Source organism: Antechinus flavipes, chromosome 2, assembly GCF_016432865.1.
Source record: "Antechinus flavipes isolate AdamAnt ecotype Samford, QLD, Australia chromosome 2, AdamAnt_v2, whole genome shotgun sequence".
NCBI classification, from domain to species: Eukaryota; Metazoa; Chordata; class Mammalia; order Dasyuromorphia; family Dasyuridae; genus Antechinus; species Antechinus flavipes.
This window is the reverse complement of record NC_067399.1, coordinates 391,937,531-391,952,450: the sequence shown is the minus strand read 5'-3', so window position 1 is coordinate 391,952,450 and position 14,920 is coordinate 391,937,531. Positions and strand designations below refer to the sequence as shown.

At 39.1% G+C, this 14,920-nt stretch overlaps 1 protein-coding gene across 3 annotated transcripts in view; it reads right to left on the bottom strand.

Moving 5' to 3' along the window:
* ARHGAP26 (Rho GTPase activating protein 26) overlaps positions 1-13,366 on the bottom strand; it is a 514,410-nt gene extending 501,044 nt beyond the window's left edge. For 2 of the 3 annotated variants that reach the window (XM_051978632.1, XM_051978633.1), the window contains exon 1: positions 13,100-13,350. In XM_051978632.1, the coding sequence (XP_051834592.1) occupies positions 13,100-13,253 (154 nt within the window). In that variant the 5' untranslated portion in view covers positions 13,254-13,350. Of the gene's footprint in view, positions 1-13,099 lie in introns of all 3 variants that reach the window. The other variant, XM_051978634.1, reaches the window with a different exon arrangement.
* Positions 13,367-14,920: the final 1,554 nt, after the last annotated feature.

Sequence of the window (14,920 nt, the reverse complement as noted above, 5' to 3'; positions counted from 1 at the left end):
CACAAAACAGGCACTAAATAACAAATTATTATTAGAATAGGCCTTAGAAATTGAATCCTTTCATTTGATAATTGGCAAAATTGAGACCCAGAGGAGTGGAAGTGAATTACTCAGTTCTATGAAGAGTTAAATGGCAAAACAGAGATAAGAAAAAACTCAGAACTTCATACTCTCCCACCTGAAAAAACTCTTCATTTTATAGCTAGTAAACTTTACACTGCACATGCACTTCCTTCAAGTCAGGAAATCCAATGTGGATGAAAAAAACTCAGACAAAAAAGGTCAGGAAATGTCTCTTTAGTCTGTCACAGACTGAGTCACAGAATCAGGGAATCTCTTAGAGCTGCAAGGAACCTAAAGTCTTCTAACCCAATTCATGCCTTGAACAAAAATCCCCTCAAGCAATTCCAAAATAAGAAATCTTCTAGGGATTGGTCATTCCAACACACACAGAAGTAGACCACTGCAGTTTTACAAAGTTTTAATATTGAAGTTTTCTGTATATTGGGCCAAATTCTATTTCTCCTTAATTTTAATTTTTTTCTCCCCCCTTCCCTCAATAATTAATGTTGACCAATGAAGAAAACCATATTCCTCAAGAAAAACAGAACAGAAAGCAAATGACACCTGAGAAACACATTCAAGAATTCTAATTAGGGCAGGGCAATTAGGATTTCAACCCAAGGAAAAGATATTGAGAAGACACAAAACTTATAGTCTCTTTTAGCGTTAAGAAATAAATGAATTTAGCAAGAATACAAAATATATTAGGAACCTACAAGATGACTGCACTGTGAGCTCTTCCCCTAGCTCCAACTTCCTAAGAAAAGACATATTGGATGAGCATAAAGTCCAACTTTACCAGTTTCCTTAATGGGGTTTCCAGTATGTTTCTATTGAGAATGCTAAGGCCAAAGATTTCTCCCTACCTTTCTCCAAGGAAGGAGCAGCTAGATGGCAGGCCTAGAATCTAAAACCAGACAGTTATTAGCTGGGCGACCCTAGATAAGTCACTTAAGTCACTCAGTCTCCTCATCTATAAAATGAGCTGGAAAAGGAAACGGCAATCCAGTATCTCCACTTAGAAAGCCCCAATTGGTGTGTGACTCAACTAAAAAATAACTGAATAACAACAATTTTCCAATGAACTTGACTTTAAAAATTTCATGTAAGAGTACATTTTGTGAAGTTTGCCCATATGCCAAAATTTCTAGTCATGGTTCTAACTACTTTCTTCTAGATTAAACTTGAAGAAAATAAAGGTTGAAATGAGGTGATTCAGAGCCGTTCCAATGGCCTTGTGATGAAAAGAGCCATCTACACCCAGAGAGCAGACTGTGGGAACCGAGTGTGAATCACAACATGGTATTTTTACTCTTTTTGTTGTTGTTTGCTTGCATTTTGTTTTCTTTCTGATTTGATTTTTCTTGTGCAGCAAGATAATTGTATAAATATGTATGCATATATTGGATTTAACATATATTTTTAGCATGTTTAACATATATTGAATTATTTGCCATCTGGAGGGGAAGGAAAGGGAAGGTAATTGGAACACAAGGTTTTGCAAGGGTTAATATTGAAGAATTATCCATGCATATGTTTTGAAAATAAAAAGTTTTAATTTAAAAAAAGAAAAAAAGAAAAGAAATGTCGAACCAACATATTATGCCCCTTAATGAGTTCCCAAGATTTCTTGCAGTTTTAGAAAATAAAAAAGCAGCACAATTTTTAGGGAGCTTTTTTGTTCTCATTTTCTTTCTGATATGGCTGGTCCATTATCTAGCCACAATCATCATGGGGTGAATTCAGCCTTATCTTATTATCCATCCACCAATCTTTCTGAATAATTTACACAAAGATCAGATGAAAATAAGAAAGTTAATAGTAGCTTCACTGAAAATAAGACAAGTGAAGAAACAGAGAGAAATAAACAGGTACTACAAAGGTCCTTTTGGACACTGTCTTCACATGATTTTTATTTAGAGCTACACACCTTCATATTAGAACTTGAAAACAAAAGCCAGAAATCACCATATCTAATCTCTAAATTAGAGGGTATTTACTTGAATTAGGAAAGAACTGTTTGTTGGACCCAAAGATCTAATACAGAAGTTTCTTTGTTACTATGTTACTGTGGTACTGTGGTATGGGAGCATCTGGGTGAAGCAGTAGTTAGACCCAGAATCAAGAAGACTCGTCTTCCTGAGTTCCCATTTGTCTTCCAGATACCTACTAGCTGTGAGACTCTGGGGGTAAGTCACTTAACCTTATTTGCCTGAGCTGGAGAAGAAAATGGCAAACCACTTCAGTATTTTTGACAAGAAAACCCTAAATGGGTGGTAAAGAGTTGACCACAACTAAAAGGACTCAACAACAAGGATTCTTACCTTTTTCTGTCAGACTCCGTTAGCGATCCATAAAAGCCTAAGAGCCCTTCTTGGAAGCATAGATAAAGTAAAATACATAGAATCACAAAGGAAACTGATTCTATTGAAATAAGAATTAATAAAATATATTTTTAAACCAAGTTCAGAGAACCCAGGTTAAGAACTCCTGCCAGAGAATTAAAAAAAATTTTTTTTTTAATTTAGATTCCTCAGCTTATATATTGAGTTTAACAAATTTTTACTAAACTCAGACATACTCATTTGATGCTTCCAACACGCCTTCACAGGGAACCAAGAATTGTCTGCTCCTGTCCCACAGACAGCTTGGCAAAGGGGTAGCAGTAGGTTAAATTACATAAAAATCAGATATAGATATATAGACATATATACAAACATATGTACATACACACACAGACAAGTCTTTGATGTCTCAAAGGATGTCTGTTTCCATATGTATGGAAAGAGAAAAGGAAAGAATGGAAAGGTCTGATTTGTTTGTCTTGTTTTATATTAGCCTGGATAATACATCAACAGTTAAACTGGAATCATCACAAAATAAACTTAACAATTTCACTTCCTTGAAAGCTATGAAAAGAGGCATTATGGGAGCTTTGCTTTTCAGGGCATGATATCCAGCCTCCACCTTCAGCCACAGCAAAGCCATTGCCTCCTCCCAGATAAACCAACATTAAGATTCCCACCTTCCCAAATGAGATATTCTCCTCCCTCTGGAACAAACAAGCCCAACATCCCTGCCTCCAAGGCAATGGACCAGCATGCTGAAGCCACAGGACTTCTTTCACACTCTCTCCAGGGCAATGTACTATCCACCAAGGTGAAATGAGCCAGACTCAAACAGAGAGTGACAAGGGAATGGCAATACTGCCAAGCCGTTTTCATCACAATTTCCCCTCTCCCTCAGCTCTATTTTCTACAGGAATTTGTAAACACTTCCTACTCTAAATTTGTAAACATTCCCTTGGCCCCCTTCCTCTATTTACTAATGTTATGGTTCCTTTCATTACTACCTAGTATTTTTTTTTCTTTTAAGAACCCCCATTTTTAATCAATCTCTCTCTCTCTCTCTCTCTCTCTCTCTCTCTCTCTCTCTCTCTCTCTCTCTCTCTCTCTCTCTCTCTCTCTCTTTTCCCCTCTCCCTCTCTCTATCAGATTATTTTCATCCTCTCACTCCCTCAGAGTCCCAGAAACCTCAGGAGATTGCCATTAGTCTGCAAAAGACTTTTTGGAACAGGCAGATGAGGAGGTAGGAAGCTGGAGACACAACAGAAACTCAGCCACATTGTGACACTTTGCTTCTTCTGTTTCACTAAGCTCTTCATTGACATTAGGTGAACAGACAGCATGAGATACGTAATGTGGGGGAAAGTGAACTATATTTAGTCACAGAGACTAGGTTCAAGTATGAGTGAGCTTTGATAGTTTATGAACCATAGGACCTTGTTCAAGTCCCTTAATATTATGATTATAAATCCAAGGGAAGGAACTTTAGACATTTAATCCCCTTATTTTACAGATGGATGAACTTCTGGAAGTCCAGAAATAGAAAATGCCTTGCCCTGAACCACATGGGCACTAAATGACTGAGCCAAGAGATTAGAAGACAGGATTTTTGATTCAAAATCCAATGCCTTTGCAGTACAGCCTGGAGTAGGGAGAATGGGTGGCTCAATCTCAAAATGAGAGTCTTCTCTCAACAACAATGGTCAAGGAGGTGGAGAAGAGCTGAGCCATGAGAAAGACATTTCATCATATCCAACAACAGAAATGTCTTGACTACTATCTCTCCAGATTGGTTATTATGAAGCAGTGTTATTCCAAAAATTTTCTCAGCATCTGGAAATGGGAGTGGTAAAAGCTAGATTTAAACCTTTGTCTGTTTATTCTTTTTGTTTGTTTGTTAATTAAAGCTTTTTATTTTCAAAACATATGCATAGATAATTTTTCAGCACTGATCCTTGCAAAACTTTTGAGTTCCAAATTTTCCTCTTCCCCCCCACCACTTCCCCTAGATTGCAAGTAATCCAATATATGTTATGTCTGTTTATTCTTTATGTGGCACTACAGCAAATTTATCACTTCTCTAGGCCTCTGTATTCACATGAGTAAAATGAGAAGTTAGCTTTGACCTTGGGGGAAAAAAATATGGTTTATTCTAATCAATCAATAAAGTACCCATGAACCAGCCACCATCCTAGGCCTGGAGAATGGAACACTACAAATAGATATAGTCAACCAAACCAATCCCCTGTTCACCTAAAGAATAAATACTAAACAGACTTGTGATGGAGAGTGCCATGGACAATTAGAAAGAGAGCTAGGGAGACTGACTATGGATCAAAACTTAGTATTTTCATTTTTTTGCTGTTGTTGTTGGTTTCCTTGCCTTTTTTTTTTCATGGTTTTTTTTTTTTTTCCTCCTTTTGATCTGATTTTTGTCATGTGCAGCATGACAAATATGAACATGTTTAGAAGAACTTCACATATTTAAAGCTACATCAGGTTGCTTGCTGTCTTGGAGAGGGGGAAGGAGGAAAGAAAGGGAGAAAAATTTGAAACACAAGGTTTTTGCAAAGGTGAATATTAAAAATTATCTTTGCATGTATTTGGAAAAATAAAATACTATTTTAAAAAATAAGAAGAAAGGACTAGAAGAGACCAAATGCCCTTTACAATTTAATGCAAGATGGCTCATACTCAACATAAGAAAAACTGGGCCAAAATGAGCCAAAATAATCCAATCTCAGACTACTGTTTCAATCTGCTCACCATCACAATACAACACCAACAACAAATTAACTTAGGTAACAGGTAGCACAAAGGTAAGTTGTCAAAAAACAGACCTCATGCCCATGGCTATTAAACAGAGTTGCAAGAGATATCTGACAATAAACTGAAATTTCTAAGCAAAAATGATTCTAAATTATTTGTGGATTTCACATAATCAACAATCACCATAGATCACTGAAGGAACAGTTTTAAGATTTTACAAGAATCTGATCAGAAGTCCTAGCATAATATTAAAAGCCACACCATTTACAGACATTTTATCCTATACTGCCTCTAAGTCTGGGTTCAATGTCACAGGAAATATGGAGAAGAAAAGGAAGAATGGCCAGATCATACCATTAACTTTCCAAGGAACTACTGCATTTTACAAGGAGCTCTTTGATGCTATTAGCTGGAGGAATATTTGAGAACAAGTTTTGAACAGAGAAGCCTAGACTACTACAGATCTTCTGAGCCTCACAATCCTGTAAGGGATTTAGTCCAACATTTTCATTTAAAAGATGAGGAAAATGAGATGAAGACAAGTTAAGTGACTTCCTCAATGTAATACAGGTAGGTAAATAGGACTCAGGTCCTCTGATTCCTTCCTTGTATTTCTTGATACAAGATTACACATTATATACCAACTCCACTGGTTTTTCTTCTAAGAGAAAACCTTATAGGAACACTAGAACACCCTATAAAGTCTTTTATTGTAGGAGAAGTTAAAAAAAATTTTTGTAGGATTTGATGTCCTTCTATAAGAAAAGGGATAAAAGCAAATTAAGGGGTTAGGCTAGAGGGGGAAAAGGGAGGTGGGGAATATAAGGGCCTTCTTTATCTTAAAGCTGCAAAAGTTCATTTGGATTCAATCTAGGTTTTGTTTCCTCTATAAATATGCCCAGCAAATATTGGTTGTGCAAATTGCAAATGGGAGAGAAGGGGAGGAGAGCACCTTTTGAGGTAGCAAGATACTAGACACCCCTACAAAAGTGGAACAGAAGGAAGCAATAAGTCTCCAGCCACCCACACAAGGAATTGTGATTTGAAGATTTTGTTTTTTAATAATAATAGCTTTTTATTTTTCAAAATGTATGCAAAGATAGTTTTAAACATTTACTTTTGCAAAACCTTGTGTTCCAAGTAATCCAATATAGTTTAACATGTGCAATTCTGCTAAACATATTTCCACATATATCATGCCGCACAAAAAAATTCAGGTCAAAAAAAGAAAAAATTGAGAGAGAAATAAAGACCAAGGAAGCAAACAACAACAAAAAAGATGAAAATACTATGTTATCATCTACATTCAGTCCCCATAGTCCTCTCTCTCTGGATGCAGATGGCTCTCTCCATCACAAGTCTATTGAACCTCACTGTTGAAGAGGCAAGAAATTGTTTATAAAGAACAGGTTCTTAAAGGATCACAGCATTTAGAGGAAAGCCCTCAGAGATCATCACATCTCACACTCGCCTTTTAAATATGGGAAATCTGAGGCCCTGGAATTATTTCAGAGTCACATAGAAGGTAGCTAAAATCAAAGTTACAACTATTTCAGTCTCACAAAATCTGGGAGATATGGGAGGGTACAGATTGTCTAGATGAGGGATTAAGGAACAAAGAGTTTAAGTGATTTAGCCAGAGTCACAGGAATTAGTCAGCAGCGGTGGAGCAGCAGTATCTAGAACAGAACCCAGCCTTTTGGCCTCTCCATTCAATGCTTTATTATCCATGTCTAAATAGAATGAATGCCCCACAATCACCAGTAATCACTCAGTCCTGACCCAAAAAAAGTCTATTGCCATACAAGGTCAAGGGAAATTCAGCAAAGTTCACATGTTCCCCTCTGGCCAGCAGTGGCTATTTCAACATAAAAATTTGAAAACACAGTCTCATAATCTTAGCAAATTCTTCAGCATCTTCCAAGAGACCAAAGTGGAGCTGGAAGAAATGGCTTGCTACCTGATCACAAATCAACATTCTTATCCTATAAGAGTCTGATTTACTTGTTTGCTCTTTCTACCTAGAGTTTCTAATTCTGCTGCCTGAAGTGTTTTTGTTGCTGCTGAGATGAGAATGGTTGTGGTTGTTGAAATCAAGAAATGCTGCACAGATCAGGAACACTAATTGAAGTCCCAGAATGCATTGCATACAGCTAATGGCCCCTCCAAGAAGGCCTGTGAAAAGTACAGATTAAACTAATGTCTAAAACAACTTCAATTTGTTCAGGCCTGATATATTTGTCACCCAGCATGATGGTAATCACAAGTCAATTAATGAACAATTCTTTTAACGTATAACTTTTATTAAGTTCCTACACTTCTGAAGTCACACAGGACTTAATTGTACATGAAAGTATAATCATGAAATTGGAAAATAAAACAATGCTTTCTCAAGATGAGTTTACATTCTAATATAAAAAGTAAGTTGCATGTAGTAACCTCCACTAGATAATTAAGGGGGTAATTGATGGGCAGAAACTGTAGCATTATTGTCTACAGACCTTTAAATCTAGCAAAGACAACTAGGTGGTAAAGTAGATAGAGCTGGACCTGGAGTCAAACTCTTCACAACCCACTTGCGATTTTCTTGGCAAAGACAATGGAGTGGTTTGCCATTTCCTTTTCCAGCTTATTTTACATATGAGGAAAAACAATGGCAATCGACTTGCATGGAATCAGACAGCTAATAAGTTTCTGAGGTCATATTTGAACTCAGAAGATGAGTATTCCTGACTCCAGGTCAGGTACTCTATTCACTGCACCACCTAGCAACCTCAATACATCAGAGACCTAAATTAAAATCCAGTTTCAAAATTATACCCTGTGTAACCCTCAGCAACTCATTTAATTTCTCCCTGATTCAGTTTCCTCATCTGTAGCAAGGTTATACAGACCAAATGAGGTAACTATCAAATGACATGGCAAAATGTTTTTTAAACTTTCAAATGGTATTTAAATGCTAAATACTGCTATTATTTTTAGTTTTTCTGTTCATAACAAAATACTTGTTGAATGAATATATTTAAATCTTAACCAAAGGAGAAAAATTATTTCCACTAAAACCTAAAATATTAAATTTAAGTGAACTTGTCAAACACCCTTTTATTAAAGAATGTTTGTCCTAATAATGAAAGAAATGCAAATTAAAGTTCCATTATAGTTTTACCTCACATCTCTTAAACTGGCAAAGATGTTTAGAGGGGCTAGCAGAAAAGTCACACTAATACACTACTGGTGAAGCTGTGAATTGATCTAGCCAATCTGGAAAAGAATGGAGCTATTCCCTAAAACTCACTAAACTTTTCATATTCTAACTCATCTACATCTCTGCCCCAAGAAGAGAAAAAGAACTCATCTATAGAAAAATATTTATAATAGTTCTTTTCATAGTAGCTAAAACCTGAAAACTAAGGTGATGTTCACCTATTGGGGAATGTCTAAACAAATAGCTTTTCAATGCACTAGAATGTTTTTGTGTCAGAAGAAGTAACAAAATGGGCAGTTTCAGAGGAAACTAAGACGACATTTGTAAATGGATGCAGTGAAGTAAATAGAATATAAATTATGTGTATTATAAAAATTACAAAGAAAACGGCTCTAAAAGACTTCAGAACTGACCAATGCAATAATAAATCAGTCCAAAGAAGTGAAGATAAAATACTCTTATCTCCTGCTTGAGAATTAAAGGATGTAAAGAACAGAACAAGCCATATTTTTAGACATAATTAATGTGGATGCTAATTTTGCTGGACTATATGGATTTGTTATGAAAGTTTCTTTGTTTTCTTTTGAAAAGTATTTAACTGGGCAGGTACAGTACAAGGCAGAAATTAAAAAATTATATAAATTAAAATGAAAAAGAAATTGGCTAATTATTCATTAATTTAAAATTAATAACTAATCATTTCTTTCCTACCTGAAATATTTATTTGCTTAAAATTATAGACTTAGAAATAAAAGAAACAAGAGGCTATCAAGTTCAAACTTCATTGCAGAGCAAAGTAGAACTCAGAAAAGTAATTTGCCATAGTCAACAGATAAGAAACATTGAATATGTACACTAATTCTGATCATTTTAATTTATTCTTAAATTTCATTATTTAAAAAATATATGAATTTAATTTATTTTATTTTATTATGACCAGTTTTGTTTTAATGGGCTGACCTAAATTCCAAATAAATGACATTCTTTATATGTTTAAAAAAAATAAGAGAGAGAGAGATTTGCTTTAGAATTAGGAGGACCTGAGTTCAAATTCAACCTCAGATACCTACTAGCTGTATTACCTGGGGAAAAGGTAGCATAGCCATAGCCATTATGTAGAGGTAATCTAGCTATTAGATATAATTATGATTTCAAGCTCCCAGAAAAATAGAAGGGATGGTTAAAGAAGGGGGAGAAGGCAGAAAACATTGTTTTTTAAATGACTGGTCTACTTTATATGTGACTTAAATGACAAAATATCCCTCAACCATGTCTTTGCAGAAACATAAGAATGTTACCCACTCATGCCCACATAAGCAGGCCAATTTCCAATCAACAACCACCATAAAGAAAACTCCTACTTAAACTTTTTCTTTCAAAACTAACATCATTTTTAGAAACTTTTACCCTCGAGGCACCAAACACTTGACAACTCTGGCTCATAAATCCTTTCAATTTCCTTATCACAAATGTCAATGCATGGCCTAGTGATGTACAATGTCTTACTCATGATTCTTAGTCTGTACTTAGAGACTTATGCAGCCTCTGCTAGCTCCCCCCCACAAGACACTCACAAAATGATACTCTCAGATGAGACACTTATTACTCAGAAGAGAGAACAACAGTTAAGAAAACAGAAAAAACTAAAGTAAATCAGTATCACAGGTGACAACCCTTTCCAGGAGCTACTTCAAAATGCACAGGAGTTCTTAGGATCCCAAATTCAAGGCCAGAAGCAACTTCAGACAGGATTCATCATAGTCAGCTCCCTTTAGAGAGGCTTAATTTCTATTTCTAAAACCAAACTTAGACTGTCTCAACAGTAGTTCATAAAGAAAGCTTGTGTGTAGATGCAGTTGGTGTTTACTCTCTGGATTATCTTAAGATAATGAACAATGTGTCCAGTAAACAACATACACACACAAAAAAGGTATGACATAGAACTATGGCATTGCAAGTAAGGTAATTTACCCAAGATGTATCCTGATCCTGATCCCAAGGCCAACATTTTCTGCCCTGCTTCCTCACACATACTACTTCCACCCAAGGAAATCTGATATACAGAAAAGAGAAAGTGAGACAGAAGGTTCCTCAGTCTAATCCTTACCCACTTCTCCAGAAAAGGTCAACTCTATCCCACCTTTAACATGCAATCTAAACTAAGCTAGGTTTCCAGGTAGAGCAAGCATCACCTTGGAATTTCAAATCCCCTTAGCTCCAGAACTCTTAAGCCAATTCAAGTTGAAATACCTAGGCGACCCCTAAACTACTAAAGAGAGGCCCAAAAGTCATCAGCAACATCTACCAACTGGAATAAAGTCCTGTCAAACCCACTTTCAAACTCAGAAACAAATCTCCAGGACTAAGCTAGGCTAGGTCTTCTATATAGAGATGATTTAGATATGCTTAATTCATTTTCACCTCAAATTTATTTTAATTTTATTCAATGGAATAGTATTGCCTTTCTAAAACTAGGAGAGGTCTAAGCAAACACTATTTCCTTTTGGAATGGCTGAACTCCACTTTGCACTATTCCAATACCACTAGCCTTACCTATACAGTAGAGATCATTAAACTCTTAAATGAGAAGGGGCTGTGAAGTTTATTTAGAAATGTACTGGACACAGTAAAGAGCCCTGATTTAGCATCAGAACATCTGGATTTGCATTGTATTTCTGCCACTTACCTGTGTAGCCTTGAGCAAGAAAGCTTTTTTCTTTTTTTTTTAGGATTTCAGTTTCAGTTTCCTCATGTATAAATGAGGGGGCCAGTGGAGGCTTCTTGCAGCTCCAGATCTTATCATACTAAACTTTGTAACTAAAGGAAATCACTATACTCAGTCTCAATTTCTTTATCTAGAAAACGATGCACTAATCTATACCTTACTGGATAATGGTATGGAAAGCCTTAAATTGTTGGTCTGAAAACTCTAATTATTATAATTCAACCTTTTCATTTTCATTTCATAAAAAAAAGAAACTAGCATAACCAATGCCAACCCTAGAACCTAAATTAATTCATTTTTTTTAAAAACTGAGTTGCCATACAAGTTTCCAAACTTGTCCTCCAGAAGTCCCCAGCTTATAAAAAAAGCAAAAATCATAATAGTTCACATTTACATATCAATTTTACAGGCACTCTACATAAAATTATGTCATTTGATTCTCCCAACAATTCTGGGAGATAGTACAGTTATTTAATCCCACTTTTCAGATAAACTGAGATTCAGAGTGGTCAAGATATTTTAATCAAACCATAGATATTTATCAAACATTCCAATAGATGCCTACAGGCTGTGCTCAGGGCAAGAGATACTTAAAAAGACCACAAAAACAACAACAAAGTCTCTATCCTCAAAACACTTACAATCCAGAAGAGACAACATAGTGGATTTTAACCCAGGTCTAACTTCAAATCTGGCAGTGCTCTGTATCTTAACACAGAAAAAGTTGTTAAATCCACCTCAAATTGCACCTTTTCTATACAAAAAAGAAAGGGGGTGGGAGTTCTGGCAAATGTTAAAAAGATAAAAGTATATAGGAGGTATTAACACCTATCAAATCACTGCTTTCTACATCTCTTTTTCCTTAATCAGGATTTTAGTGTTACTTGCTCAGGTCCACTGATATTGAGAGACGAGGGGAGAGAGGTAATGGAATCGAGCCAGAGACAAGCTTATCTATTTTTAAAACCTCACCCACACTTTCAAGAGGAACACACTGTCTGATTCGAGTCCTCCCACCCGCATCACCTTCTGCTATTCAGCAGTCGGAACCTGAATATTGGAGCCTCCATTTCTCGGTTACTTGCCTGACAACAAATATTGTAAAAGTCAAAACTAATCACACACACACACACACACACACACACACACACACACACACACACACACACATATATACAGAAGTGGTAAGAAGCAACCAGGAAAAAAAAAAATGAAGAGAGCACTTCTAAAACAAGAAAAGCAAAACAGATTCTACTTTGCTAATGGACCAAAGGACCCTCCAACCTTGCTATGGAGCAGTGATGCAAAACAATCCTAGACAAGGGGACACGCTCTAAAAGTTCTGGCTGATACTGCCGGCTAATGGAGGGTTAAGGGTGATCAGAGGAGAGGATCGGCGTTCTTTCCAAGTGCATACCAAACGGGTACCCAGAGGTATCGCTTTCCAACTCCCCTGAAGGACTGCATTGTACCCGAGGCTTCTGCATTCCTTATCTGGCTCAGCAGATCTTCCCCTAACACCTGTGCACCACACACAGCCACCCACAGGGGCAATATTTACCGCTCCACGCTAGTGTTTCTAAACTGCAGCAGAACTGTTGGTAAACAACACGACAACCCGCAATGAAAGCCTACGTTCCATCGACGGGTGCTCCCCTTACCTCATCTAATTGTTGCCAGCTCGTAGCATTTTTTCCCTGCTTCCTGCCTCATTACAATAACCTTTCCGCAGTGGTCTGCCGATCAGAGCTGGCAAGGGGAGGGGAGGGGGGGAATAAAAAAAACCCGGAGCGTTCGAGGCGATAAACGTCTCCTAGAAGATGACCCGACGGCAGCCTACTCCTTCGGCCCTGAGCTGTGGATCTCATCCCCAAGAAGTACCCCTGCCCCGTCCCACTGAAGCTCGCGCCCTTCCCCAACCCCTGGTCCTCCCCCTCCCCCCCCCCCCAAGCCGGACTGGGGCCAAATAGACGCACGCCTCCCAGCACTTACTCTTGAGCGCAGAGATGAGGGTTTTCCCATCCTTGATGAGCTCTTTAATGAACTTGTTGGTCTTATCCAGCTCGGCTTCATGAGACTTAAGCGTGTCTCGGAATTGCGGGCTGTCCAGGCAGCAGTCGCTGAACTCCAGGGCTGGAAGTCCCATAATCTCCCCCAAGCTCGGGGGAGGAAACCTCTCCCAAGGACAGACTAGTCCGGAGATTTCCCTCCCTCTACTCCTCTGTGCCTCGAACCTCTGCACCAGCACCCAGCACCTCTATATTCTAAAATTTAAAAAAAAAAAAAAATGCAAAATGTTCTCGCTTCCTTAGCAAGCCCAGCGCAGCCGCGTCCCCGCGGGGGTGCGCCCTGTGCCACCTCCTCCACAGGTGGGGCTCCGGCTCTTTACAAGGGGCAGGCAGCACCCCGGGAGCCGTCGGGGAAGGAAGAAGAGACTGTGGGGTGCCGCGCGCTCCGCATCGGCCGCAGGTTCAGAAGACCGGGAGCAAGAGCAGCCGGGAGCAGGAAGAGCAATCGAGAGATGGGGCACTCCTCATGGCGAGCGGCGCACACTGCAAAGCCACGGGCAGCCCGGGAGCAGCCCAGCACAGGTCTGCTGCCTTCCCTTCCCCATTCAATGCGCCGTTGCCTGGAGCGCCCTCTCCCAGCTAACGCCGCCGCTGCTGCTGCCTGCCGCCGCTACCGCCGCGGTCTGGGCCTCCCGAACCTGCTAGCCATGATCTCATCTCGCCAGGGCCAATCAGGGGACTCGCGCCCGCCCGGCCCATGGGCGCGGAGGAGGGGGTTCCCTGCCCGGCGCCGAGAAGCCCTTCCGCGCGTGGGGTCCAATCAGCGGCTAGCTCGCCGGGAGTGGCCGGAGCCCGGGGAGGAGAAAGGCGAGAGGAGGGGTCCTAGAGAAGTGGAAGGAGCTAGGAGGAAGAGGAGGGAGGGGCGTGGTAGGAGTCGTAGCTTTTTTTTTTAGTCAGTGCACCGAGCTCTATGTCGCTTTTTGCTCGCTTTACTCATTTCTTGAGCAAAAAAGCTGGGTGCTGCAGGGGAGCTCTGTGGGGAGTACTACGACGTGGGAACATCATCCTAGAACCTCGGGTACCAGTCCCGCCCTCGGGAAGGTGTTGTACCCCACCCCCAACCTGCGCGGGGCACTTTAGTTGACCTCCCACGAGCTTTGCTAAGACTCGAGATAAAGACGCCTGCCTGCCTGATTTATTACTTGGGCCCGAAGGCTCCTCTTTCTCACTGCTTCAGCTTCCAAAGGGTGTGACATTTACCTTCCTTCCTCTCCTGTTTAGGTAGAAGAGGATAATAGGAATTATTATCAGAGGGAATAGGAGGAGACCGCTCCTCCTAAACATTCAAGCCTCGCTAAAAGTTAAGGCTGTGCCCTTGACCTTTGACCTGAAGCCCTCGTTGCCAAATTTGGTTCAGAGAGACAGAACCACCCCATTCAGAGAAAGTTGATGCTATAAAAATCAAACGTCTTGTTACCCAGGAGCAAACCCAGGCCTAGACCTCTTCTTATTCTCCTTACTCACATAGTGATGAAATGGCAGATCCAGGACTCACCAAGTACAGTGCTCTATTACATATTGTTTTATCTGTAATGGGGCCAGGCAGCAAAAAATAAAAAACGGAGAATCCTTGTAAAAAAATTCTTTCAACTTCATACAGGTTATTGGGAACTATTACATAGGGCCCCACCTTCTCCCCAAACACGCATTTTTAAATCACCCGAACACCCATTAAATGAAATAGGATCTAAGATCCTTAAGAGCAAGAAGTGTTTACCATTCGTTCTTTTTGTATCCCAGAATC